Source organism: Eleginops maclovinus, chromosome 24 (genome assembly GCF_036324505.1).
Source record: "Eleginops maclovinus isolate JMC-PN-2008 ecotype Puerto Natales chromosome 24, JC_Emac_rtc_rv5, whole genome shotgun sequence".
Classification (NCBI taxonomy): Eukaryota; Metazoa; Chordata; class Actinopteri; order Perciformes; family Eleginopidae; genus Eleginops; species Eleginops maclovinus.
In genome coordinates this window covers 3,500,651-3,527,803 of record NC_086372.1, presented here as the reverse complement: position 1 = coordinate 3,527,803, position 27,153 = coordinate 3,500,651, and the positions used below count along the sequence as shown (strand labels likewise).

Genomic DNA, 27,153 nt, shown 5'->3' with positions numbered 1-27,153 from the left:
AGTCCTGTATGAACCGCATCAAAGTTCTCATGCAATTTAAAGCAGACAGCATTTAAACAGCGATGTCAAATGGCATCCTGTGTAACTAATAAAGGACATTGTGAACTGAGAAGTTAATCCGGGCAGAAAAGGAGACATCATGGTGGGTTTGTTTTGGGAAGATCAATGTGTTTTCTTTGAGGAAGGGGGTTAAGGAGAGAAGTCACTAGTAGAGGAACAAATCCAGAAATGATTAGTTTTTGAGATACCTTTAATTATGAATCAGATACACAATGCAAGTATCATAATGCTGCACAGTTTGCGAGTTGTGCTGTCTGCAAAGTATAATCAAGCTTAACATTATGAGAAACCTAATGCAACTCTGTGTCAGACTTTCCCAAGTGTCTGTTTCCTGCAGTGCGGTTTATTCCTAAGTACAAGATAAGAGCGTGAAATAGCTGAGGGGGAACAGCGTGTGTCGGAATGTAAAAATGCAAATGGAAGGTGCCTTCCCTGCTTTCTCCCCGCTGTTGAGCTGTCACTTGATTAATTACAGGCCATTCATCTTAAGATTAACCTGCTGAGCCTCTCTCTGTCTGCACCCCGCGCTTGTCTTACACTTTTCTGCATCTCATTGTCTTTTCATTTCCTCCCCTCGCTCTCCGCCTCCCCCTGCCCCGTCTCTGTCACTCTGATGACTCTGTTCAGTGGACACATTGTGGCTTTCGTCTATGTGAGTTAAATGGAACGGAAGAGTGTCTCTCCCCTTTTACTCAGCTCACAGCCAGCTGCCAATATGCTGATACAATGAAGTCAGGAAAAATAAAGTTTTACATCTCACCGCCTCTGGGCGTGTGTAGTGTATGTGTGTCAGTGGGTTAGAGGTTCAATTCCTGTCTCTTTCAAGATACTAATCCTCACATTTCACATAGCAACTCCCTAAACCATTGCTGTGTGTGTTTGAATGAGTGAATAGGAGCATTAAATATTCAGTCCTGTTAGATTTAACCATCCCAATTTAGTGCAGCAGTGCAGGTTCAAATAGAACTTGGGACCACTTTGCTGCATCCTCACTATTGCAGCCCTATATGAGGAATACAAATATATGCTGTCTTAGCCTTCAGTGTATTCCATGCCCTTCCACAGTCATGATCAGCTGGGAGGAAGAGGAGAATGAGCTGGCAGCTTAAAAACATGAAACTGGCAAGTGAAGATGTGGATCCATCAGCCTCCGAGGCAGCATGATGGGAATGTCTTAGTCCCTCGGGGGGGAATATTTCCAAATCATTTTGTGTGCTAATGTACATTCCATTGATGATTGTGTGTGTGTGTGTGTGTGTGTGTGTGTGTGTGTGTGTGTGTGTGTGTGTGTGTGTGTGTGTGTGTGTGTGTGTGTGTGTGTGTGTCTGTGTCTGTGTCTGTGTCTGTGTCTGTGTCTGTGTGTGTGTGTGTGTGTGTGTGTGTGTGTGTGTGTGTGTGTGTGTGTGTGTGTGTGCAGGTGCTAGGTGACCGCTGGGCTGCCATTTGCAGATGGACAGAAGAACGCTGGATCCTGCTTCAGGAGATTCTACTGAAATGGCAGCACTTCACGAATGAACAGGTATCTGTCTGTGTGTGTCTGTGTGTGTGTGTGTGTGTGTGTGTGTGTGTGTGTGTGTGTGTGTGTGTGTGTGTGTGTGTGTGTGTGTGGGTGGGTGTGTTTTCTGCATGTAAAATGAGATAAGATCATCCAGATTTTCCTACTTGACATTTTTGGCAGTCTTTAAGAGAAATAGGAAGCTGAAACAGACTTCAGATTCAGGGAAGGATAGTCACAAACGTTTTGGACTTGGCTTTAGATGCACTCTTAAAACACAAACAGAAGCTATAAACTTAAAGTTCTCAGACAATTTGACAAACCACCGTGGATTGGATGAGTTGGACATCAATGGTCAGCCCTCTTGAACTTCATTTACACATGCTTAACAGTTCTTGTTAGATGAATTGTGTGCACATTTAAATATGCAAATGAGTCATCGGACCAAGGAGGCATCCTTCATTGTAGCTGCTGCTTCTATTTGACTTGCTTGCAGGAAAGGGCGGTGAGTTGATCTCGGGGGCCTGCCTGGTGGAGGATGTTGTTGTACTGTATTGATTGCATTCAAACCATCATTGATGTGATCACAATGCAAGCCAGATGAGGTGTAGCTGACCCACTTACAAAGCTACCTCAAAGCAATAACAAGTGTTTTACTTATCCAGATCCTTACACATGCATGTCAGAAAATAATTTACAGTCCATCAAAAGCCGTCTGTCTGAGGCAGATTTATGATGTCATAGTATTTTATTCCATATTTGCCTGTTAATATTTTTAGCCACAGCTTACGTTCTGAGGGAAATTAAAAGGGTCATGATATCCGACTCGCTCATGTTCTGTTATTAATAATGGAGGAAGCTCAAATAACAACATTGGATTATACACGATTAGCTGATCAACTTTAATTAAAAACACAAAACTGAAACTTGTTACATCTCCTCATTTCCTCTCCTCTCCTCTCTTTTCCCTTTATCTACTATTCTCCTTCTTAACTTTTGTTTCCTCTCCTCATCTTTTCTTCCTCTCCTCTGCTCTGCTCTCCTCTCCTCTCCTCTCCTCTGCTCTCCTCTGCTCTGCTCTCCTCTCCTCTCCTCTCCTCTCCTCTCCTCTCCTCTCCTCTCCTCTCCTCTCCTCTCCTCTCCTCTCCTCTCCTCTCCTCTCCTCTCAGTCTTTATTTGACTCCTGGCTGACTCAGAAGGAGGAGCTGGTTCGCTCAATCAAGACCACCAACCTGAAGGACCAGGCGGAGATGACGGCCTGCATCCACCGCCTCGCTGTGAGTCTCCCTGTAACAGAAGCACTATCTCTTCCACGAAGCTGTACAAACAACAGGGAAGCTTAAACCCCACCCTGTGTTTGTGTGTGTCCCACCAGACGATGAAGGCAGACCTGGAGGTGAAGCGTCCCACCATGGACAAGCTGTGCTCCATGAGTCAGGATCTGCTGTGCAGCGTCAAGAACAAAGAGGTGGCCAGCAAACTGGAGGCCAGACTGGACAGCTTCGCCCAGCGATGGGACCGCCTGATCCAGAGTCTGGAGACCAGCAGCTCCCAGGTAGCCTCACACTGGGTTACAGAGAGGTTTATATTACACGCCAGGGGAGAATACTGACACTTGTGTGTAACCTTTTTGTACCGGCCTTCGCTATCCTAAGCAGACACAGGGAGGAGGGATCAATCAGCACTGCCATACAACTATCACTCCTCATAATCGCTCCTCCCTCCTCTCAGTCTTTATCTCCGGGCTTTAAAACTGACATGCTCCCTGACAGTGATAGGATGAAGACGAAGTGCTTCTGATTTGTGATTGGGTGATAAAGACGCTGCCGTGCTTTTATTCTGAAGGCCCTCTGGAGTGCCTACACTTAAACAATATGATAACTCATATAACATGTGATGTGTGCTGAAGTGGCTCTCCCACCATCCCTTCATTCTGTCTCTGTGTCTCCTTCTCGATTACTTGTCCGTTATAATCAGTCCGATAATTAGCAGACTGACCTCTACAGGAACGCGCCGTCTCTAACCACTTCAGCTGCGCACACGCACGTTTCCATGGTGACAAGGCTATCCTAGGAGTTGCACTCGATGCTTAACTGTCATCAGACTCTTCCCCGCTTGAAACGAAACCTACACACACGCACACACACACAACTGTCGCAAGAATGCAGCCGACAAGGCTCTCAATCAGAATAAGCACACATCTTTATTTTTACATGCAACACTCACACACACACACACACACACACACACACACACACACACACACACACACACACACACACACACACACACACACACACACACACACACACACACACACACACACACACACACACACACACACTCTAATGCAGTGTCCTTAAGGAGTCAAAGATCAGTCAGAAATACATATACAATGTGTCTGTGGAAACTCAACAGCTACAGGTGTGTGTGTGTGTGTGTGTGTGTGTGTGTGTGTGTGTGTGTGTGTGTGTGTGTGTGTGTGTGTGTGTGTGTGTGTGTGTGTGTGTGTGTGTGTGTGTGTGTGTGTGTGTGTGTGTGTGTGCGTGCGTGCGTGCGTGCGTGCGTGCGTGCGTGCGTGCGTGCGTGCGTGCGTGCGTGCGTGCGTGCGTGCGTGTTAAATGGGGGTTTGTGATGTGTTGAGTTTGGACAGATCCTTGTTTACTGATGTTGTACCTGTTGCTGTGCCTCAATGTTTGTTTGTTTTTCTGTCCGCAGCTCTCATCTGCTGTCAGCGTGGCCCAGCAGTTGGAGCTGACCCGCTCTGTCGCCACGACCGTTACCAAGGTGACAACAAGGGAGAAGATATCAGCTGTGCGCCAGACCCGTGAGTCACCGCCACCACAGAAGAAGAGACAAGTTGTGGTGGATTCTGAACTTAGGAAAAGGTGAGGAGGTCACCTCTGAAGTATTATTAGTAGTATCGCACCATACAAAGCATCGCTCCTAACTTGTGTGAAATGTTCAGTTTCATGCACCCCTTTCTGCTGTCTTATCTCAGCAGGTAGGTGATGAAATACTGCACAGACTGATCATGAGGATATGTGATAATAATAGCGGCCAGCTTGAAATAAACCTTTGATAGCAGTAAAGTAGTAGAGGAACATCCTCTTACCACATGTAGACCGTAGAGAGACCTTAGAAGAGGAACACAGTGGTGGAAAGTACATTAAGTTAAGTACTGTGCTTTAATACTTTAAATGTCTTCTGAACAACATTAATAACCCCGATGATGTCAGAGTGATGTCATCAGGGTTACAATTTAGTACCCACAGTACTCTCTGAAGTAAAGGATGTGAATACTGTTCCACCACCGCTGTTATGCTAGTTTGATGTGATTACTTAGAGGATTTAAAAATAATATTTACTAAGAATACTATTCCTCTTTTCACTATATTTTTAATTAAACAATATCATTCTGTTGCTCTGTTTGTACCATGTTTGTTTAAATGTGTTTATTATCATCACAAATGTCTACACTTCTACATTATGTCAAATTATGTTGTTGTCTGTAAAACTACCTTTCCTCCTGATGTAAATAAGTGTTAAAGATATATTTACTAAATGTGCAATCTTGAAAACAGCTGCAATAAGAACACATTGGGCTCAATAATATTACGTCCTCAGGTTTGACGTGGACTTCACAGAGGTGCACAGCTACATGACCCGAGGAGAGGCCATCCTGCAGAGCCCAGAGTTCTCCGTGTCACGCAAAGACGGCAGCATCCAGGAGCTGTACGACAAAGTGCTGGTAAATACACCCCACCATTCTCAATCAGGAAATTAGAGGCAGAAAATACTCTTATATAAATACATTCATAATATTTTAAACACCTCTAAGCTGACAAAGCGCTTATGCATGGTTTGTAAATAACAATTAAACTGTTAGTCGGCATTTATGAATGTGCTAACAAATCATCCATAATAAATAAAGTTAAACACAAATCCACTGCAATCCCCATACACACTGTGTGAAGCCATTAAGCACTGTGTGTGGACACAATATGAAGCATTACACATGATGCGTGCTCTTTGAAAATAGATGCGTGCTGATTTATTTTAGGGAGGCACAAATTAAAAATCGCCTCTGATCCTGGACCCTCTTCAGCTTTGGATCTCTGCAGCGGACATGAACACATGAACAAACAAAAACTTAAACACATGCATTAGCCGAGAGGGAGCAGAACTAGGAGGCTGCCAGGGAGCAGACCAGATACAGTGCGGTATTTGGACTGCTCCCTAGCTTGAACCGGCGCCCCTCGATTCCCAAGCCCTGCAGACTGAGTTGCTGCGACTCGAACATAGCATCACAGAGCCTTTATATGGGAATTCACAGCAACCTTTCCCCAAAATGTTCCTTTTGACATAGTGTACACCACTTCCAGCTGAAGTATTCCCTGAGTGATGCTTTAAAATGATCAGTTCTCCTCATACATTTCTGTTGGTGGCCAATAAAATGCTGTGGTGGTCCTAAATGTCACAGCAGCATGAGGTCAGAGGTCAGTGAGCGCTGCAGGAGCTCTTACTCTGGAAGAAAGAGCCTGTTGAATTGGACATTGATTTTTTTCCCCTCCTGTGTAATAAATAATAATTCTCCTGCTCTGGCCTATCACTCTTTTTCTCTTGCTGCCTCCCCGTGTCTGTCTCCTGTCCTTTAACTTCTATCTCTCTTTGCCACAGGCGATAGAGCGAGAGCGGCCGGAGAAGTTCCGGAAGCTTCAGGAAGCCACGCGCACGGCGCAGACCCTGCACGAGCAGGGTGAACGTGCACTCTCACACACACACACACACACACACACACACACACACACACACACACACACACACACACACACACACACACACACACACACACACACACACACATTCATTCTCATGCATGCACACACACGCCCTGTCTGTCCCCATGGCAACGCCTCCACCTGTCCCACCCTCTCCCCTTGTCTCCATAGAAACGCTGATAGAGAGAGGAAGAGACAGAAAGAGAGGGATGTTTCTCCTTGTGTCCTCTCCTCTGTCCTTGTGTTATTGTTGGGTTTTTCTGAAGCAGAAAAAACACTCCATTTATACTTTTCACTTTCAATGCTGAAAACACTGAACAGCGCTCAACTTACAGGAGTGTGTGTGTGTGTGTGTGTGTGTGTGTGTGTGTGTGTGTGTGTGTGTGTGTGTGTGTGTGTGTCTGAGAGAATTTTTCGTAACTATGCTCACACAGGATGTTTAATATTATATTACCTTTAACTTTTAAAAACATGTGAATAAGTATGATTTATATATCTAGTCGTTATGCTAAGCTAAGCTGCTGGGGTACTGTCTATTTAAAATACAGACACCTGTGAGTGGTAATGATCTCCGAATGTAACTCCTGCACATGATGACACTTGTGTAGCGTTAAACTCAGCCGCCTGGATTTGTAGTAACTAGTATTGGGAAACAGCAAGCACAAACGCTGGACATGTAAATGGGATCTAATGGAGGTAGGATTACTGGAAGAAGCAGCAATCTGGAGACCTTGGAGCCAGGATGCTGCCTTGCAGGTCCAATTATCATCCAGCTGATGGGTCTCAGTCTGCCCTTTCAGAGTGGGAATCCGTCTTTGTACAACTTTAGCATTGATTTCCCCCCTCCTGCAACCTCCTGGAGGTTTACGTTTTTCCAGGCATCGGACTTTTACACTTAAATTGGCCATTTACATCACACAAATGTCTGTGGTGAGTGTGAATGCACAAAGAGATAGTGTGAGCGCCGGTGTTCGGGGGCATAAAAACAGGCTCTGTGAGCAGCATATTGATGGCTCGCCTCACCTCTCCTACACATGACATTCACCAGGAGAGTGTGTGTATTTATGTCTGTCCCCTACAGAGACACAAGTCATGCCCATGTGAACTGTGAATCATGTATCACTGAGCATGTGTGTGTGTGATCCCCTTTTGTCTTTGTCCCCCCCCCCCCTCCAGAGGGAATGCGTGCTGATGACATTGCCCAGGCAGCGGAGCAGCTGAACCAGCGCTGGGTGGGGTTCTGTGCACTGTTGGCAGAAAAGCTGGCATGGCTGGCTTACCAGACAAAGGTACACACACACACACGTGCAATCACATGTCATCACGCATTTTAAAGGACTTTTTGTTACCACGGTTTCCTGCTGTAACTCGGATGCCCTTACAAATATCATTATTCTTGTAGCACTTTGTTTCAATCAACTTCAGAAAGTGAGGGCATCGCTTGAACGTACAACTGTGCTCACTCCATAACCATATTTTTCTTTCTGAATTTGAAGCATGTGGTGCCCAACATATTTCCCCTGAAGCTGTCCACTGGCAATGAATAGCAAAGATTTACTATGCATATTATTTAGACAACAATATTGCCACCGAGCTACACAGCATGAATTTAAATGCGCTATGACTCACCCTCACATTATCGCAGGTGTGCAAAGAGTTTGGTCCCTTTGACTTCTGATGCAGCTCTACCGCAAAACAGATGTTGTGTGGGAGTTTACCTGGGGCTCATTCCACCTTCAGTTAACATGTTTCTGCGTGTGTGTCCTGCAGGTGCTGGCCTTCTACAGCCTGTACGAGCAGTGTGAGCAGGCGTTGGACAGCAGTGAGAGCTGGCTCAAAGTGCAGGCGCCTCCAGCCTCTGAACCAGAACCTCTCAAAGTACAGCTGGACCGGTGCAGGGTGAGTGGAGTAAAGTGGTCTCAACCCAAAATGAGTCCATAATGACCCTTTTACCATCTGATATATTGTCCCTATGTATACTACGAAAACTTAGCCTGGCTCCTCAAAACTGACAGAATAAATGAACCGAGTTAAATAAATGTAAATGTGCTGGACACTTTTTCTAAACTTTAGACAGTTTTTCCCTTGCTTCTAGTTGCTATGCTAGGCTAATTGTTCTCCTGGTTCTACCCTGGTACGGAAATGAGGATTGACCGTGGGATCGATTTCTCAGCTCACTGTGAGGCCACCCCAAGGGACCGCGGTTAAGGGGAAGATGCAGAGGGAGAGACGTGAGGCGAATTTCTGTCAAAAATCGATTAAATATTTACTTTTAGACTCATTATAACTTAAGGTTTTACATTTTCTTCAGGATCAAAGCAATCTAAGGATAGTTGGGTAATCTACTACTCAGCCCTGTTTTTAACCAAATGTGTCTGTGAATGAGTGTTGACAGGCGAAAACACACACACACACACACGTTCATTTAGAACATCCGAACAACAGGAGAAGCGAAGGGACAAGCTGTTCCCGGGAACATTCTTTTAAAAGGAGATATAAGATAATTTAAGTGAAGGAGAGGGCACAAAAGAAGGTATAGAAAGGAATAAATACCACAGCCATACAAGAACAATAAGAATGGAGATTGATTAAGAATGAATTAAAAGAGAGAAATGCTCAGGAGAAACTGGGAGAAAATAAGACATGGAGTTCGATTTTAAGACGCAGATGTGTCAGACCAATTCACCCAAACATGGTTTCCGTCAGAAGTGCGCCCACACATTTCCACTTCAAACGGTGAACACACACTCGCACATAACCACACATAAATACCTTGTGTGTTCCTATCTCGGTATCAAACAGGAAAGACTCCAGCAAAAAGTAAAGTATTTATGCAAACTTCGGAAACAACCTTCCCTGTGGCAAACTGTGCCGCCAACTGTCCGCTTCTGAAAACCCACACTCCGCTGAGGTTATAAAGGCTTGTGTTTAGTAACATTAATCATGAATAAGGAGCTTGGCTTTAGGCTGGAGTTTAAGTTACTCAGCTGCATTCAAAGCCACCCCAGTACGGTTTAGTGGATATTAACCTGCCCTACATCCACCAACCATCACCTCTACATTTGAATTATTCCTTACGTGCTGGAAATCTTTGGTTCTTCCTAGCAGACAGATTTTAGAGCAGCATTCAAAGAACAAACTGGGTGTACTGATGGTGTACTTGACCCAGTGTTTCCTCTCACAATAGGCTCTATGATCACACATTCAAGTAGTTTCTTCTGGAAGCTGATGACCTTAAAATGTTAACAGAAACTTCTCTGATCTGAAATAACATCCTGCTGAGCTCTGATAAAGGCTCATGATATCAGTAGTTTGCTTAGCTGCTACTCAGACCCGCTCTCTTATTTATGCCGGGTTTACTGATAGCACCACTCTGCTGCTGATAACATTAAACTCTACAGCTGTCAGACAAGCTTCAGAGATGTGTTTGGGGATTAAAACACACAACAAGTGTATACATCGGTCATCAGCTGCAATCTCCAATCTTGTTTAAGCACAAGGCAAATCCATCGAAGGGTCAGTTTTTATTGTAGTAGTACGGACATATTACCTCCATGGTAACAACCCCTTCTGTCCTGGCAGGAGGAGGTGGCTCGCCTGGCCTCGCTGCAGCCTCAGGTGGATCTTCTGGAGAAGCACCTGAAGGAGCTGAAGGAGGAAAAGGAAGGGGACGAGGACCCTCCAGCTTTCCTTGACGCCGACATCAGTGCCTTCAAAGAGCACTACCGGCAGGTGCTGGAGGACCTGAGGGCCAGAGAGAGGCAGCTACAACTGGGTAAGAGAGGACAGAATTAACCTCTGTTACTGCAATTTGGGATCCCTGCTTGATAATGAACTCTGTATTTGAGGAGTGGATGGAAACTAAGATAGTTATCGCCACAATAACTCAAGAGGATCAGGGCTTTATTTTTTAAGAGTAGCGCAGAAGTGAATTTTGGAGTCAGGATTCTTACAAAAAAAGTAGGTCAATTCTGAAGTAATAATAGGAAAGGAATCAAGAAAGAGACAATTATATGTCCTAACACCATCCACTGCTTTTTACTGTTTAGAAAGATATGAAACTGTTCTGCATTTAACATTAGTTATAGTTTACCTTGCATTTAGAGGTGTTCTGCGTAAGGTTTTAGAGACGTTTCTTTACGGACTTTTTTAGGAAAGATTTCCCCAATTAGATTGTGATTTACCTAAACCCCTCTCTGAGGTCTTCCACACCTGACAGCCCCCACCGGCTCATGCAGCAAAGCAATCTACATTCTCAGGTAAAACAAAACAAGGAAAATGTCACTTAGACACTCCAGTTTTCTGTCGTCCTGACACTAAACACACTTAAGTTAAACGTCAGATAGCCAATTTGAGCGCTGATTTACAAGTCGAGTGACTCATGTGTGGATGCTCTGCCAGCGCTCAGCCGTGTGGTTACACCTTTTCCCCTGTCTTCATGGTGAGAAGCGAGAAAGGGTGAGTCAGTTATTGCTATTTGTAGTGCTACTCTCACTGTGTTAAGATGCTCTCTGTGAAAACATCGACAATAAGACTTAATGAGATAGAAAAATGAGCTGAAAGCATCGCCCATCAGGATGAGAATAACCGAATTAGAGCGCACAGCTTTTTATAATCAAGGGGAGAAGAATGATTGAAAAGAAGGAGAAAAAGAAAAGTATAGCCACTGAGAAAATTAAGAAAGAGATACTCAGAGGGTGGGAAGGAGGAAGAGGGAGAAAGATGCTGACAGTCTGCTTTTTTACTCACTCTGCACTTTTATACACATCCAATACACATATTTAACTACTCACACGTGGATGGATATAGGAAGATAAATGCTTTTGATTCAAATTCAGTTGGGAAGCAAATAGAAAAGAATTTACCTGAAGGAATGCAACCTTTTATGGCGTTCTCCTATAAAGTCAGCGCATTTGAGATCAAACCATGGAAGCTTTTTAGGAATGAATAGAAACGTTTTCCAGAAATAAATGTCATAAATGAAGCCTTTGCCTTTTGCAGCGCTCCAACAACTGACATATATCTCTCTGTGTGCCTCTAGTTTTGGAGAGCTTGCCCCCGGCTCGTTACAAGGAAACCATAGCCACGCTGTTGGCATGGCTACAACAGTGCGAGGCCAAGCTGTCCATCCCATCCACGGCGGTTACAGAGTATCCTGTAATGGAGCAGAGACTCACGGACGTTCAGGTACACACACTCATGTGTTAACATCTGGATTGAGAATCATAACAGCTGAGGTTATGCGCTGCTTTAAATTCAGCATGAAGAAGTAGTAAAAACAAACATTACTATGGGCTGTTAACTGTGTTATTGTGTACATAGTTATCCATTTATCTCCATTGAGCTGCAGTGGTTGTGTTGCAGCTGAAGGGGAAAGCATATCGAGCTCCAATCTATTCTCCATTAAGGAGCTATGGTACTGAGGAGAATCCGATGCATAAAACTGAGGAATGTTTCACATATTTATTCAGCTTATCCTGAAAAAAACAACTTTAACCTGATGCGCTTACCCTTACTCACCACGGTTTACTGACCAACATCTTTCAGATCGTACACTGGCCAAAGGTCGGCCATTTTCAGGCTATGGGTGAGACTGGCTGTTCAGCTCAAGGGAATTGTATGTGCTAGCTGTTTGTTAGCTGTAGACCAGCTGTGTGTTCATTATTTCAAGATGTAGGCGACTTGAGTTGGGTTACGTCTCCAATACTCCTTTGTCAGTTTGGTGGCGGCTTTTATACAACTGACATTTCAACCGCTTTTATTTTCTATAAACTGCATTCATTTCAAACTTTCAAACCCACTGTTTCATATATCTTAAGTTATACCTTGAATTAGAGTTCAAATCGCTGACTCTCCATCTCACAGTTTAACTGGTTTCACCCCACAATCCTTCAATGAGATTAAACTTCTCTGAGTGTTTTCACACCGACTGACATTTAGACTCTTACTCCTCAACTCATGCTTCAACTGCTTTCAGATATTACACACATTCAAACTACCAATAACACATGACCTGACATTTCAAAAGCAATCATGTTTTATTCTCGTAACTCAGAGCTCAACTTCTTCTTTACTCTCTAAGTAAAAGTTGCTCACACTTAGATTTATATTTCAACCGCTCTCATATCTTCAACTCAGCTGCCTTCATCCTTTACTCTTTTGATTTCAGCAGCTCAACAGTTTTAATCCCTGATACGTCATTGTTGTGATGTGATGCTTTCATCTCTTATACACTGTCCAATGATACCTAAAACCCTTAAATACTTTCACAGCAGATTATGACGACTCTCTTTACAGTTCAACATTTTAAAACATTTGGTCACACAGATTCAAAAGCAGCTGTGAGTGAAGGTTGGTATAAAGGCACTATCTGGTATGTTGTGTGGCTATTCTATAATCCCATCATCCTCTAGGAGTCAACAGTGTATGCTCTTGATAACACTGCTGCTAAGATCTACACACAATTTCTCATAAAACACCAAAATGGTGCTGGCTCTATCGTCCTGTGGGCCTGCGTAACAGTGTAATCAGTTTTTTACTACGAGCTGTAAAGTTATACGGCCGCTGGCGATGCCAAACTGCCAAAGCAGCACTCTTTTAAAGGATGCTTTTCCTCCGCTCTTTGAGGAAGCAGACAGAGGATAAAGGAGGGAGAGAAAGCAGATGAAATGCACCATTAACCAGGAGGGTGATTCATACGCACAACCTGAATCTGATACACAGGGGCATCCCTAAATCACTGCTGTAAACATAAAAACCCTTTGCCAAAGTGTCCTTTAAAAAGACGTAGTGTAAATAGCAAAGGAGCTTTTTAAGGAGGCACGTTATAGTTTGTACATATTTCTCCTAAATTGTAGTTTTTAGAAGGCCACTCGAATGTGCTGTCTCCACCATGGCTGTGAAAAATAATGTGTGTATCCCCTGGGATCAGTCTCAAATTTAATAGGCTCTTCTTTGGCCCATCCTTCAACTCTCCAGCAAGTTTCAGGAATATAGAGCCACTAGTTGTTTCTGGTATCCTGCTGAAAGAGAGACAAACTAATCGAGACCTTGTGATCTCTACTCAAAGATACTAATATAAAAAAATAGGACTCCTCAGCCATCACACTCCTGGGATGGCCCAACTTCTGTGGCTCAGAAAGTTGTAACCCCACAACACCTTTTTGTTTTAAATGGAGTAACGCTGTTGTGTGACAGAATAGCTTCGCCCCCTTGGATCTTATCATCATCTTTGTGCTATTTTAAACATGTTTGACCGCCATAAAGCGAGGAGGACGATCTGCGTACGGCGATAAAAGTCACAAACTCAGCGGTAGCCCCATCCTCTCGGCTGATATGTTCCAACAAACGACTTTTTTGGACTTTGTTAAAATAGTTTCAGTCTTAAAGACACGGTCAAAACAAGCTTCTCTTCCTCCATAGTTTTCTCTAAATTATTTCCGTAACCAAAATCCATTATCAAATATGAACACATCTTATTTAAGTACCAAGAAGCTGATCAAATCCTCTTGGTCAGACTTTAAAGCCATCACTATACTAAAGGAGTGCTTAAATGTGCACCTTGCTGCCGTTTCTCTTCTGTATGCTGTAGACTTTGTTTACACTTGAGCTAAAATCTATATTCTGAAACCCAGGCACAGCATCTGCTTAGCATGCAGGAAGCAGGTCTGCTGTGTGTGTGTGTGTGTGTGTGTGTGTGTGTGTGTGTGTGTGTGTGTGTGTGTGTGTGTGTGTGTGTGTGTGTGTGTGTGTGTGTGTGTGTGTGTGTGTGTGTGTGTGTGTGTGTGTGTGTGTGTGTGTGTGTGTGTGTGTGTGTGTGTGTGTGTGTGTGTGTGTGTGTGTGTGTGTGTGTGTGTGTGTGTCTACAACTCTGCAATTATGAGAGGTGAGTGAGAAAATCCCAGGAGAGCAAATCAGTGTCTCTGTTTAGCTCAATGTCTGTCCACACACAAACACCAGTGAGTCTTGAATGCATACATTACAGAGGTGAGAACACACACGTACATATTCGTCATTTCGCCTGTGTTTATAGTCTGTTGTTTTAGAAGTGTTGGTTTCTAACTTGTGTGTGTGCCCCCTCTTTAAACTTGATAATGGTCTTGTGTCATAGCAGGGGGGGATGAAGCCTTGTAGCCGGAGATTAATTAAAGTTGATTGTAGATAATAATTAGGAATTCATCCTGCATACTGATGAGCTGTCATTAATTTTCCCCACCACTCTCCCCCCTTTGCTCTGAGACTCTTCTGCGTGTGTGTTCACGAGTGTGTGGTTAGAAAGGCATTTGTTTTTACCCCGGTGACGGTATCTCCCCTCGCTCTACTTCATTAAAATAATGAGTGTTTATGTCAGGTGGGAACTTTGCTAGATCCTGACCTAGAGTTTCAAAATGCAGAACTAAAGCAGATAATGGTTGAAGTGTGGCAGGTGATTATTAATGTCCTCCACAGCTACGGGTAGTTATTAATAAAGCATTAAATCACTATCATTTAGGCGTCAATAAATCTAATGATGGATCTGCGATGTTGCTGTAGGGATCAGTGAGTGGGGGTTGACCATAAAGATTGATTGAGGACTCTAAATTAATTCTTAAAACCTAAGATTTGTATAAAAACACTTTACTTCACTTTGAGATGTCCTTGTTATGACAACTTCACATAAAGCAAGACAACAACACCTGTCATAATCATGTCATAGCAGACCTCCACATATGACGGTTTAAAGTCGCGCTAAGATATCAAGCTAAACGTTTTTCTTAAGTTTGACAGTTCGGTCTGCTATGACATGTTTATCACAGGTGTTGTTGTCTTGGTTTATGTCAAGTTGTCATAACAAGGACATCTCAAACAATGTCACCTTTGCATCAAAAGTGACATAACTTACCGAATGACACTTAACGACAACTGTCATAAGTATTCATTAATGTTTAAGACAGGTGTCATGTCTTGGTTATGACAATGTTATGTCAGTCTTATGAACACCCATTCAAGTAAAGTGTCACCAAGAACTTTACTGATCCCGGGGGAAGTGGCTTTTGTTGCTACATTTTAGAATTGAATAAATAAAATATCAATAAAACCTAAGATAAAAATGTTTAACAAGTTTAAGTCAGGATGTAAAATAAAAAACTAAATCAATATATTTATTTAACATAAGAAGTCAAAGTAAAATATTCAATAATAGGTCAAATAAAGTAAACATACTTCCTGTATATAAACACAAGAAGTTAAAGTAAGGATTTGTAATAAAAAGATGATTTGTATGAATGAAGTTAAAGTCTGATAAAGTTTGAGTGATTAATTTAATTTAGCAGGCCGTAGAGCATCACAGCTCATTGATTTTCCCTCCAGATATTAAAGGGTAACTGTAGAAAGGGAGCGTCCATTTGAGACAAACAGCAGCAGCAGCCATTTGTTTAAATGCCAAAGACAACTCATGTCTCCCTGACAAAAACCTCCTGTGGCAGAGTGAATTATGGCTGTCATCGGGCAGGTAGTGTGACTTTGTTATAGCACCACCGAGCAAATCCACTTAGGGAGGACATGGGGGTGTGGTCCACGAAGACACTGACTTGGAAGAGGGAGACCATTGTTTGAATCCCATTTCTTGCGTTGATAACAACCTCATCTTTATAAATCGGTTGGTTGTTTGGCTGCTTGTGTTTTGTAGGGATATGGAAGTGATTGGGCAAGTGGAAGCAAGTCTATTGTGTCAGGTTGTGACGTTATCAGGGTCTCTTGAGAACGAGACGTCCATAAATCAAAGTATAATATATTCCCTTTTACATTTATGTACTGCCTCTGACTGACTGGATGAAAGACGAGCCTAGCTAGCAGCGCTGCTTCTTTAAATCATTAAACTTTAATGAAACGCATAAAATGTTACATTTTCAGCCAGAAACATGGAGAAAGTACTGAACCATAAAAGGTAATTTGCAGATGATAACCTTTATTTAAATGACAGTTTGATAAAGGAGGATAAAGTCCAAAAGCTTTGAGATCCATTAGAGTTTTACTGCATGGATCTGAATGAAACACACGATAACAGCAGGTGACGTGGCAGCGTTGCACTACAACAGGCCTTTGTGACTATGGTATCGTAAAATCTCCAGTGTCATCATATTACACAACCATCCCGTATTAGGCTGTCCATCGTCACCGACATTATGATGCGTCACCCAGTCACCTTTCTGTTGTACTGTGGTGGAAATGGAAGTCAGAGAGGAGGCTTATCCATGTGTTCTCAAATGGAGCTTGGTACAAATTGAAAGAAAAGAGAAAGCCCTTTGAGCGAAAACAGTCCCTAATGCCTCCTTGCTTTGGATTCAATGTTGCAGCAGAAGGATTGTGGGTAAGCCATAGTAACTGACGGATGTCCCGTCCAGGAGCTGAGCTAGAGCTGAGCTAAACTAAGCCTCTGAGCCACCTCTGTGTGAACGAGGCTTTCTTCCCCGAAATCTTCCAGTGCACGCCAGCTAGAGTTCACCGGGAATTCCCTCACCTCTCCTCTTACTATTCATCCCGCACTGCAGGCTAAGCAAAATCAAACAGTGTGAAAAGGCTTTCATTACAAAATGTTAACAGTGGCAGCCTCGTATCCTCTCATGCTCGTCATCCCTCACTCTCCCATTTCCCCCCCCGCTCAATAAATACTGTGTAATGTTAAAGACAAGCTGTTAAAGTGACTCTTTTCTCCATGGCATTTACGCCACTTGTGCCAGAACGCCTGACAGATTGGATAACTTCTATGTGTATATGAGCTTCCTGCTGTATTCGTGAAAAAATAACGGTATGAGGTAAGATTTACGGAGTGGTGGACAACTTTTCCAACAACATAAACCGGGTTAATGTGCTTACGTTTTGTTTTGATGTTATGCGATGTTTATTTGTAGTTCTATTTTATGCTCTTTAATCTCAGAACTCAAAAAAGAAGATCCAAATTAAATCCCCGAACAATCTATCCTGCTCCTCCTCATTTTCTCTGTCTCTCTCTCAGGCCCTGCAGGTGGCTCTGGCTGAACACCAGGGGGAATTGGACTACCTGACCTCGACTGTGGAGCAGGTGTTCCAGAAAGCGCCATCTGACATCAGCCAAAAGTAAGACATGGAAGAAGTGCAATGTATTGAAGGGAATGATTAAACAAGAGGGAATTGGGTGCAGATTCCAGTAACGATTCACTGGAAAAGTCAGTAAATCCGGGTTTGAAAGGAGCGCTGCTGTAATGATTAGTTGAACCAAAATTGTCTCAACGCCTGTCAAGTGTATCAGATGTGTTTTTTATTGGCACTTCTCCTTATTGATCTATGCAGCTGTCTGCTTAGGCTCTGTGCCGGCGTAAAAGCAAAGTTAATGCCTAATAAAAAAAAGAAGAAGCCCGAATATAAAAACTAAACTCAGGTGGATTTTGAGACCACAGCATTTATGGGTAAAATGTATCCTTCCTTTACTGCCATTAGAGAACTTCATTGCTCACCTTTCCCTCTGCTCCGATTGCCTAACCTGTCTGAAAGTTGCTGATCCCTTTTAGGAGTTGATTAGGGGGTAACTAATTCAAAGGAAGATGTGTAGGACTTGTTATACAATTTTGAGCTTCTGTGATTTCCTGCAGGTATCGCATCGAGATGGACGGCATCATGGCGCGTTGGAAACGACTCGGCACAACGCTGACAGACAATGCCCAGAAACTCCAGGAGCTCATGGCCAAACTAATGCAGTTCGAGGTGCAACAGGGATCGCTATATGTTGCTTAGAAGTCAAGCTTACTAAGGTGAGATATCTGTAATCTCAATACTCGTCCTTGTCTCGCCAACAGAATGACGTTAAGACTCTAAAGAAGTGGATGGCCGATGTGGACGTGTTCCTGAACGAGGAATGGCCGGCACTGGGAGACTCTGAAGCTCTGGAGAAACAGCTGGAGCAGTGCACGGTGAGGAAAGCATCTAGACCTTACTCCAAGGTTTAACAAAAAAAATGGGTAAACCTGGTATTGGTAAAGCCTTGGATCCAAGCTGCGGCAGTCTAGCTTTAAAGACAACCAATGAAAAGAAAAAAGTGTCAATGTTCTGAATATTTTGCGTTCTGATTGGCCAGGCTTTGGTGAATGACATCCACACCATCCAACCCAGCGTCAACGGCATCAATGAAGTGGGTCTGTACCTGAAGAAAGAGGCCGAGCCACCCTATGCCGTCCACATCCAGAAAGAACTAGACGACCTCAACGCCCAGTGGGAGAACGTCTGCAAACAGGTGTGGACCCTTCCTCCAGAGGCCGTGTTTTCCTGCTTCATGTGTCCCTACACCTTTAAATGTTTCCCTTCTCCTCCGTCCAGGCCTACGCCAAGAAGTCTGCCCTGAAAGGAGGCCTGGATAAGACCATGGCTCTGAGGAAGGAGATGCAGGAGATGCAGGAGTGGATCAACCAGGCGGAGGAGGACTACCTGGAGAGAGACTTCACGTACAAGACTCCTGAAGAGCTGCGCAAGGCTGTGGAGGAGCTCAAGGTGAGTGGACCGGAGAGTATATTGCTGCTTCTGTCACAATGGCAGTAGTTCCTCGAGTAAAGATCACATTTGTTTCAGTCTGAGAGTTTGGATCATTAGATAAAAAACGTCTCGCACCGTGGCTCGTAAAGGTGCACTTCTCTGCTGAGTAAGACACAGAAAGTGCTGACTCTCACAGTGTCGTATTTATGTCTGTAGACCATTATATCTTTTGTGATCTGTGAATTATTAATATTTACAATGATTTGCATGAAAAAGGCACAGAGGTGTGTAGACATCACATCCGCATACAGCGTACTTTTATACAGATATACACATGTATTTTATTTTGCTGCCTATAAAAAGAGATTTTCATTGGCCCATGTCTCCCTTTTTTAGTATTCTGGAGTCGTGGCAGCTTTACACTTTAACAAATTGACAATATTTTGACTCATTTAGCTTAATATGTTTGCTAGGTTTAGATGTATCTGTAGATTTCAATGACTGTTTTTAAATGCCCTTTTATGATGTGTTTATGCTGCACTATTTTTTACTGCTCTTAATGTCTTTCATGTTTGTAAAGCACTTTGAATTGCCTTGTGTTGAAAGGTGCTATATAAATAAACTTGCCTTGCCTCTCTTCAGCCTCATATGAACATGTTGTGGAGTTATGAATAGCCCTGTTTGGATTGTGTTGCCATGCAAAGTCACGCTGGGTCTTCTCTTTATTCACAGTGCAGGCGTATATATCTCACTGACTTCATGCATCTGCTTCTCTCTGTCACTCTCCCCTGATCCTGGTTAATTCCTTATCGATAACGCCTCCGTCTGCCTGCCTCTCTTTTTATTGTAGTGAAGAAAAATTCTTTTTTCTGTCTGTATTTATTTCCCTCTCTCTAGACTCTTCCCTCACAGATCTGAGGCTAACCCCCCCCCCCCCCCCCACTCTCTTTCCCTCCATAACTCAATTTTGTATCAAATTGCATAAATTCCCCTTTTCCCCACTGCTCTTTCTCTGCCTTCGTAACCCTTATGCGATGTATTTGTGATGTAAATGTCTTCCCTTTGTTAATACACCCAAAAGCCTTGGCAGTAGTAGCCCCCTTCCATTCACCCGCTTTAAAAAAAGTTTACTTGAGTCAAGTTGAAAATTAAAAATTGATTTCACTCTGCTTGCTCTTGCTAATCCCTCCCTCCTCCTCCTCTCCTCTACTCCCCCTTTCTGCTCCGAGCTAAAGGAAACTCCATTGGTGGATCTGTTCACTCACTTATTCTCCAAATCCCCCCCCACCTCTCTGGTTTGGGAAAGCATTATCTACACTCCTTCATTCATTGATTCGTTGCCTAGGTTGCCTCCGTCTGTCTCTGTCCCTTTACACTGTGGCTTTGTCACCCACAGACACATTGATTCATCTGTTTGTGCATCCGTCCCTCTTTCCATTAAGCCTCTCTCTGTGTGTTTCCGTCCTTCTTCCTTCTCTTGCTCTTTCATTGTCAAGATGACTTCTAAGAGATGATCAGTAAAGTTGTGCAGGAATGAGTCCTAAAGCCAGTCATTGTTGGTTGCTTAGATGCCTGAGATGTTCATGTTTTGTTCTAAGACATAAAATGAAAGGTGTGAGTTTCATTAACCTGTGTTTGGTGCTTCAAAATCTAGTGTGAATCCCATTGCTTTTTGTCGAGGGAGCCCTTGCGATGCTCTCTCCCGGGTCGGCTTACAAAAATACCTCTCTACTATGCGACTGGAATCAAGTGTTTTAAACAGACTGACAGACATCCCTTACTCTATCTTTCTCAGAGGGCCCAGGAAGAGGTCCACTCCAAGGAGCTGAAGGTCAAACTCCTGACTGACAGTGTCAACAGTTTCATTGCCAAGGCTCCCCCCACGGCCCATGATGCCTTGCGGTCTGAATTGGACGTTTTGACGGCTAACTACCAGCGCCTGTGCAGCCGGCTGGATGGGAAATGTAAAACTCTGGAGGTAAGAAGCTCATTTGGAAGGGTTTATTGGAAATGCTTGCCATGCTTAAAGGTAAAGAGAAAGTGTGTGTTCATGTGTGTGTGTCCCAAGGTAAAAGCTCCCTTACATGTTGTGTCAAGGCCAAGGCTTTAGTGCTCCTATACATCAGTGCCAGTGTGTGAACGTACTCAGTTCGTTATAGATGAGGTGAAGCGAGGTTAGCTGAGCAGAACCGTTTCAGGCTCAAAGTTCTTGCATTTTTTACCTTGTGACTTTAAAATGGTAAGCTTAATCAAAATGCTTTAATGATCAGAAGATGGTTTAATGTGATGGGGATATGAGCTCGATAAATACATGTTCTTCAGTGGAAGATATCCATAATGAAAACTGTGGAGTAGACTGTGTTCTGTGGAGCCGATCGATAGTGCAAGACTCCACCTAAGGCAACGTATCACTCTTTTGGTTTGAGTTGGTTGGACTGACTTTCTCTTGTCTTTCATTTCTTTATTTTCTTAATATTTATCTTCTTTTTAACTTGATCTTCTTCGGTTTGTATCCCTTAATTTGATTTGATTCTAAAATGTTACAAAACCCATTATTTTCCTTCAAAATAAAAGGTCTGCTCATGTAACACATGGCCAGAAAACAAAATGACAGATTTGCTACCTGGTAGCTTCCTTTTACTGATTTATTAACATTATAAAAAGAAAGTTGTATTGCACATAATTCAAAGTTCAAACATAAGCATGCAGTTTCGGTTTATCACATTTAAAGTTGGATTTGATGTCATTCTGAAATGTATACAAAAAGAGAAAACGTGTGCATCCAAAACTTATTTTCCAAATTAGCTTCATTTCACCATTAGAAGCCAACTCAATCACTTAGCCAGACAGAGGCAACTGTTGCTAATTTGCAGACGGGAACAAACTCATCAAACATGTTGATGTTGAGCAGATGTTGATATGACGTCCTGCACCAACGCTGAATAAGTGAATATGACAAACTGGTAGTCATGGGCTTTCAAATTTACATTGGAAGTTCTCTCTCTCACTTCACCATCCGTCTTTTTCTACACCGTCCATCTTCCCAAATGTCAAAATGCTCATCTGTTCTCTTATGAATCAATTCTCTGATGCATCTCTCTCTGTCGGTGCCACCCTGTGTGTGTTTGGCAGGAGGTGTGGGCGTGTTGGTGTGAGCTGCTCTCCTACCTGGAGCAGGAAAACGCCTTCCTGGACCAGCTGGAGCAGAAGCTGGACGAGACGGAGAACCTCGAGGGAGGAGCGGAGGAGCTGCAGGAGGCGCTGGATGTCAGTATGAAGCTACTCTGAAATGCCTTTCATTTGTACCGTTACTTTCCTTTGTCATTTGTGTGTTTTTTTTATAGCTTTCATATCTATCTAATAAAAGCAGGCGTATACCAAGGCAGTGTGAGCAGCACACCTCCAGCACTTCTTAGCAGCCCTCAGTGTTTGCTGTGGTTAAACAGTTTCCCTGTCTCGGATCAGCTTAAAGGGTTGTGGTGCTTACGGCTCAGCTTGGCATGCCCAGCTTTTGGATAAGGCCAGTTTAATGCAACAGTTTTTCCAATCCAAACAGCCACCAGACCCTCAAGCAGGGAGCTTGATCCTTGTAAGCTTTAAGGGGATTTCTTTCCTTTTTTAAATTAAACAATAACCACGAGAACTCAGGTCTCCCTCAGCTACAAGCTCCGCCAAGTAGAACCCCTACTACCACCATGAGAAGAACATCAGAAACCCAGGAGGCTTAAATGGAGAAAACAGAACAGGAGAATACACACGACTGGTTCTGTAATGCAGGCGTTGGTAGGAAATAAAGTGCCAAACAAATACAGAGAAAACTCCAAAAGAGTTAATCCCATGGAATTTGCATTGAATCCGGCAATTAGATACACAGGAGCGTCCTGGCCTTCTTTGGAGAAGAACAGTGAAAGGCTTACGTGTTTACCATAACTTGTTAATTTGCTTAAACGCAGATTGCCTCAGATGTAACATCCAGGGATTTGGTGAGATTAAACAATGCAAAAAGCTCTAAGCCTCTCCACCATGATGCATTATTTCATTAAAACTCAAGCAGAACAGCAAAAATGCAAACGGCCCACTCAGCTGTATTTCACTTCACTTAACTGACATCAGCAAAGATTTAAGAAGATGTGGAAAGCTGTTAAGCACCCAGGTCAGACGTACAGGGGCTAATTGACCCATTTTCGCTTTTCATGTCATCACCAAACACTCTTATCCTGCATAATTTTTTATTCGCTCTCCTGATCTTATCATGAGTCAGCTTCAAACAAAACAAAGTAGCGTGTATGCAAGAAAAACTGTTTAATCAAACCCATATTTTTAAGAATCCAATGGTCGAGTCTAATTAATGGAGTTTCTCTTTGTGTGTTTACAGAGTCTGGATGTCCTTTTGCAACACCCGGAGGACAACAGGAACCAGATTCGGGAGCTGGCCCAGACGCTGATGGATGGAGGAGTTCTGGATGAACTAATACAGCAGAAACTGGACGCCTTCAACACACGCTGGGATGAGCTCATGGCCAGGGTAAGACACATCATACAAACTCCCTAAGGCTCTAAAACGGTTGTCTAATTATGAATCAGCCCCTATGACATCCAGCTACATGGTTTTTCTTGTTGAGCTGCAAAATAACAATATATATTCCACAACTAAAGTCCCCTATAAGTGATGAAATAGTGGCGGACAGAGGTTTATATTTGATAGGATTTGAATGACAACAAAGCGAAGAGAACACCGTTCAAGAAACGTTCTTTTATTTCCTCTCAGTGTTTGGTATGTCCTCATCCGGCCTTAATACCATAATGCTCTCGAGCTGGCACGGACTCCACGAGTTTGTTCAGAATCTGATGACACGTGTTGTCCCAGCATGAATTGACAAGTACTCCAAAGAGCCTCTGATGATGTTACATAACGCTTGGCCCTGTGAATGTTCAATGGGGGTGAGGTCAGGTGACTGTGGAGGAGAATCCACAACAGTTAGGACTTGTTCTGCTTTGCTCTTCAGGTGCACTTAGGGTCATGGTCCTCCCGCTGTATGAATCCTTCTCTAAAATGCTCTGAAGAATGGAGTGTCCATGTTTTATTCTGGGTTTGATGAACTGCAGTATGATTCTCTCTCCTGTTTGTCTCCTAACATCCACCCATCTGTTACCGCCATAAATCTCAGACTTGGATTCATCAGTTTTTAGAGACATTTTTCAGTCACACACTTCTAAATGCTGGTGTTTCTTAGCCCACTCCAAGCGTTTCACCTTGTTTCCCCTCCTGAGAAGTCTTTCTCTTTAAAGTGCTCTAGCATTCTTTATTTGGCAAATTGTGCATCTGTGATGAAGTATTTCTTTTGCTTTTCTATCTCTCTCTGAACCGAGCTTGATGTATTGATCTTCTGGTGCTGAGCTCATGTTTGGTCTGCCTGATCGTGCTTTGGATAAAACTGATCCAGTTCTGCAGCATTGTAGTTCCATGCACTTTGCAAACCTTCAGTCTAGATGCTGAGAAAACCCTTCTTTGCTTAGAAAACAATTTGACATTTCTGACATTTACACTTTGACATAAAAGTGCTTTATTTTAAATGTAATTATACTTTAAACTTGTACCATTTCATTCTTTGTTAAATACAAAAATCACACCTTTTCCCTTTCTCTAGTCCATACGCCCCTCCTCTTCTCTCTCCCTCTCCTTCCCCAGCTCCTTCTGTCTTTTCTTAAATGATTGTGTCTTCCTCCATCGCTTCACTCTCTCCTCCTCTTCATAATCTTCCTCCTCCTTCTCCTCCTCTTCCTCTTTCAACATCTTCCTTCCAGCCCTCATCAGCCGGCGGCAGCAATACATTCTCAGCCTCTTGTGGTGATCCTCAGCGACAGATTAGACATTCTTGCACCCACACACACACACACACACACACGCACACACACACACACACACACACACACACACACACACACACACTGAGACACACACTCATTGCCCGCTGGGTTGATCCCCCCTCACAATAGAACCAGATTAATGTTCTCCTTGCAGTCTGATAAGCCTCCCTTTGTTTGTCTACCCATCAGAGACATTGTGTGTGCGTGTGTGCGTGTGTGTGTGTGTGTGTGTGTGTGTGTGTGTGTGTGTGTGTGCGTGTGTGCGTGTGTGTGTGTGTGTGTGTGTGTGTGTGTGCATGTGCGCGTGTGTGTCTTTTATTTCAGATTTTTTTATTGTATCTTCTGGTGTTATTGTGTGTATTATCTGAAGCCGGTGTCCTTTGTTTCGCGGTGTGTGTCAACATGTGAGGTGAGGCAGGGGGGCTGTTTGTTTGTTTGTCATCTATAAAGAGGGCGAGGAGCGCAGAGACAGGAAGCGGGTGTTTGAGAGTCACTCCAGAAAGACAGATGCAGGAGCAAAAGCACACAGACCAAAATATTGTCTTCATATTTTCCCTCTATTGACCTGAGGGAATGAATTTGAAGAGGGATTTATTTTTAAAATGTATTTCTTTCAAACTTGGATTGTTGTTTGGTTTCAGGAACGGTCATTTGTCATCCTACCACAAGACAGACACTGGACAATTCACCTAGAAGCAAACCTGACATGCAGTGGTTCTTTTTTATTTAGACAAACACCTTAAATCATCACTAAAACTGTCTTTTAAATGGGCTTTTCCAAAGTTGTATGGAGTGTGTATCTGGACCCCTGTTATTCTTGCCCAGGATAGAGTTCACTCCATTGTTGCCTCTCTAACTTAACTAAGACATTTTTGATGTTGTTCAAATCAAAGTAACACCTCAAAGAAGAATATTCCTTTTCCATTTTCCAACTTCTTTCCATCCAAAGTATTATAACGACTGTGTCAACACTTCCCCAGCAACAGAGTTAGACATGCTCGGGTCCAGTAAGCGCAGACACAGTGGAATATAATCTCGTTCTATCTATGTCCCACTTTGAAACTTATGTGGAGATAAATCCATGCAGAAATAATAATGTTGTTTTATATCTCTGTCCGCTGTTCCTCAGATCAAAGAGGCGTGTTTGCCATTTTAATTTGGAGCTTTTTGTAACGGCTGAACAACCAATACGAGGAAGTGTAGGGCGCAGGCCGCTGCTCGCGCTTAGCCCACGGCGTTTCCGACGCAAGGCAAACAGCGATCCTCTATCTCTCCGTTCACAATCACTGTGCTCGTGACTGCTGTTCTGTGTGTGAGAGAAATTAGTAATAGGGAAAACTGAGTGTTTAATATGAATATGTATTCATGAGCCGACAATTGCCAGGGAAATGGAGTACATGGCCACGGGGAAGGTTGTTATCAATGTTTGTCTAAATATTTAATCTCACTCTCATTTCGTACATTATCAGCCATGGAGCGGTGACATTGGGAGCACTGTGAGTGTACGACACCAGCGTTAGAGGCTCACGGCTATATTTAGAGTCATTATCCTTGTGCATGAGCTTAGCATGCTCACCTGTGAACACATACACACCGTCTTTCTCACAACTCTCAAGCTCTTACAGGATGTGATGCTGCATGTACGTAGGAAAGTTAATCCTGTAGGCAGACACGAGGTGAGGAGAGGAACAGAAACACTTGAGTAGTTGCCGAAGGTCCTGCGCCTCGCTGCAACAGGCAGGCATCAGAAGATCATTGCTGTTTTGCGTTGTTGTTGGTGGTGGTGGCAACTTCTATGTTGTCGTCACACTGGGGCAACATGAGAGAGAAACCCCGGCTTCCGCCCTTCAAGAGGGTATACGCAGTGTGTGTGTGTGTGTGTGTGTGTATGGGAGGGTGTATTTTGAACATGGTTTATCTTGTGTTAGGTACATGTGGGTTTGTTGTTTTATTTAGAGGGAATAGGGATGGAACATTTTGCTCTACACATTATATGGTTTCCCATTTGCTGTTTTCTGTTGTTATGGTGGACTTCATGTGTTTGACGCAGTTTGTTTTGTGTCTACCCAGGCGGGGCTCAGGAAGAAGGAGCTGGAGAAGAGTGTGCAGTGGGCCCAGGAGAATGACAAGACTCTGAGGCAGATCCAGGATTCGCTCGCCAACACCGACCGCCACCTTACTGCGTACCTGGCTGACCATATCGACGCCCAGCAGATACCGCAGGAGGCTCAGGTAACCATCAGTGTGAAACTGCGTGTGCGTTTAGGGACTTATGGGGATCATTGTGGGCCATAGTAGCTCAGAACAGACAAAACGTGACTCTACAGCTAGAGACTGCTTTCTTTTAAATTACCTGAAGGCCAGCTCAGGTCCTTCGACACACTGTTGAAAGGGAGGGATGAGCAGAGGTTAACCTTACCTCTAGATTACAATAAATCAAACAAAATGGACCTTTTTATTCTGCTCTAC

General features: G+C 43.4%; 1 protein-coding gene across 1 annotated transcript in view; it reads left to right on the top strand.

The window, feature by feature from the left end:
* Positions 1 to 27,153, top strand: part of LOC134860813 (dystrophin-like) — a 157,881-nt gene that overhangs the window by 80,236 nt on the left and 50,492 nt on the right. Inside the window, 20 exon segments of the mRNA XM_063877636.1 lie at positions 1,478 to 1,579; positions 2,725 to 2,832; positions 2,931 to 3,110; positions 4,274 to 4,443; positions 4,524 to 4,559; positions 5,183 to 5,306; positions 6,236 to 6,314; positions 7,513 to 7,625; positions 8,107 to 8,235; positions 9,919 to 10,111; positions 11,378 to 11,523; positions 17,330 to 17,430; positions 17,943 to 18,054; positions 18,147 to 18,260; positions 18,425 to 18,580; positions 18,664 to 18,834; positions 20,612 to 20,794; positions 21,949 to 22,083; positions 23,192 to 23,341; positions 26,755 to 26,916. Coding sequence (XP_063733706.1) covers positions 1,478 to 1,579; positions 2,725 to 2,832; positions 2,931 to 3,110; positions 4,274 to 4,443; positions 4,524 to 4,559; positions 5,183 to 5,306; positions 6,236 to 6,314; positions 7,513 to 7,625; positions 8,107 to 8,235; positions 9,919 to 10,111; positions 11,378 to 11,523; positions 17,330 to 17,430; positions 17,943 to 18,054; positions 18,147 to 18,260; positions 18,425 to 18,580; positions 18,664 to 18,834; positions 20,612 to 20,794; positions 21,949 to 22,083; positions 23,192 to 23,341; positions 26,755 to 26,916 — 2,664 coding nt within the window.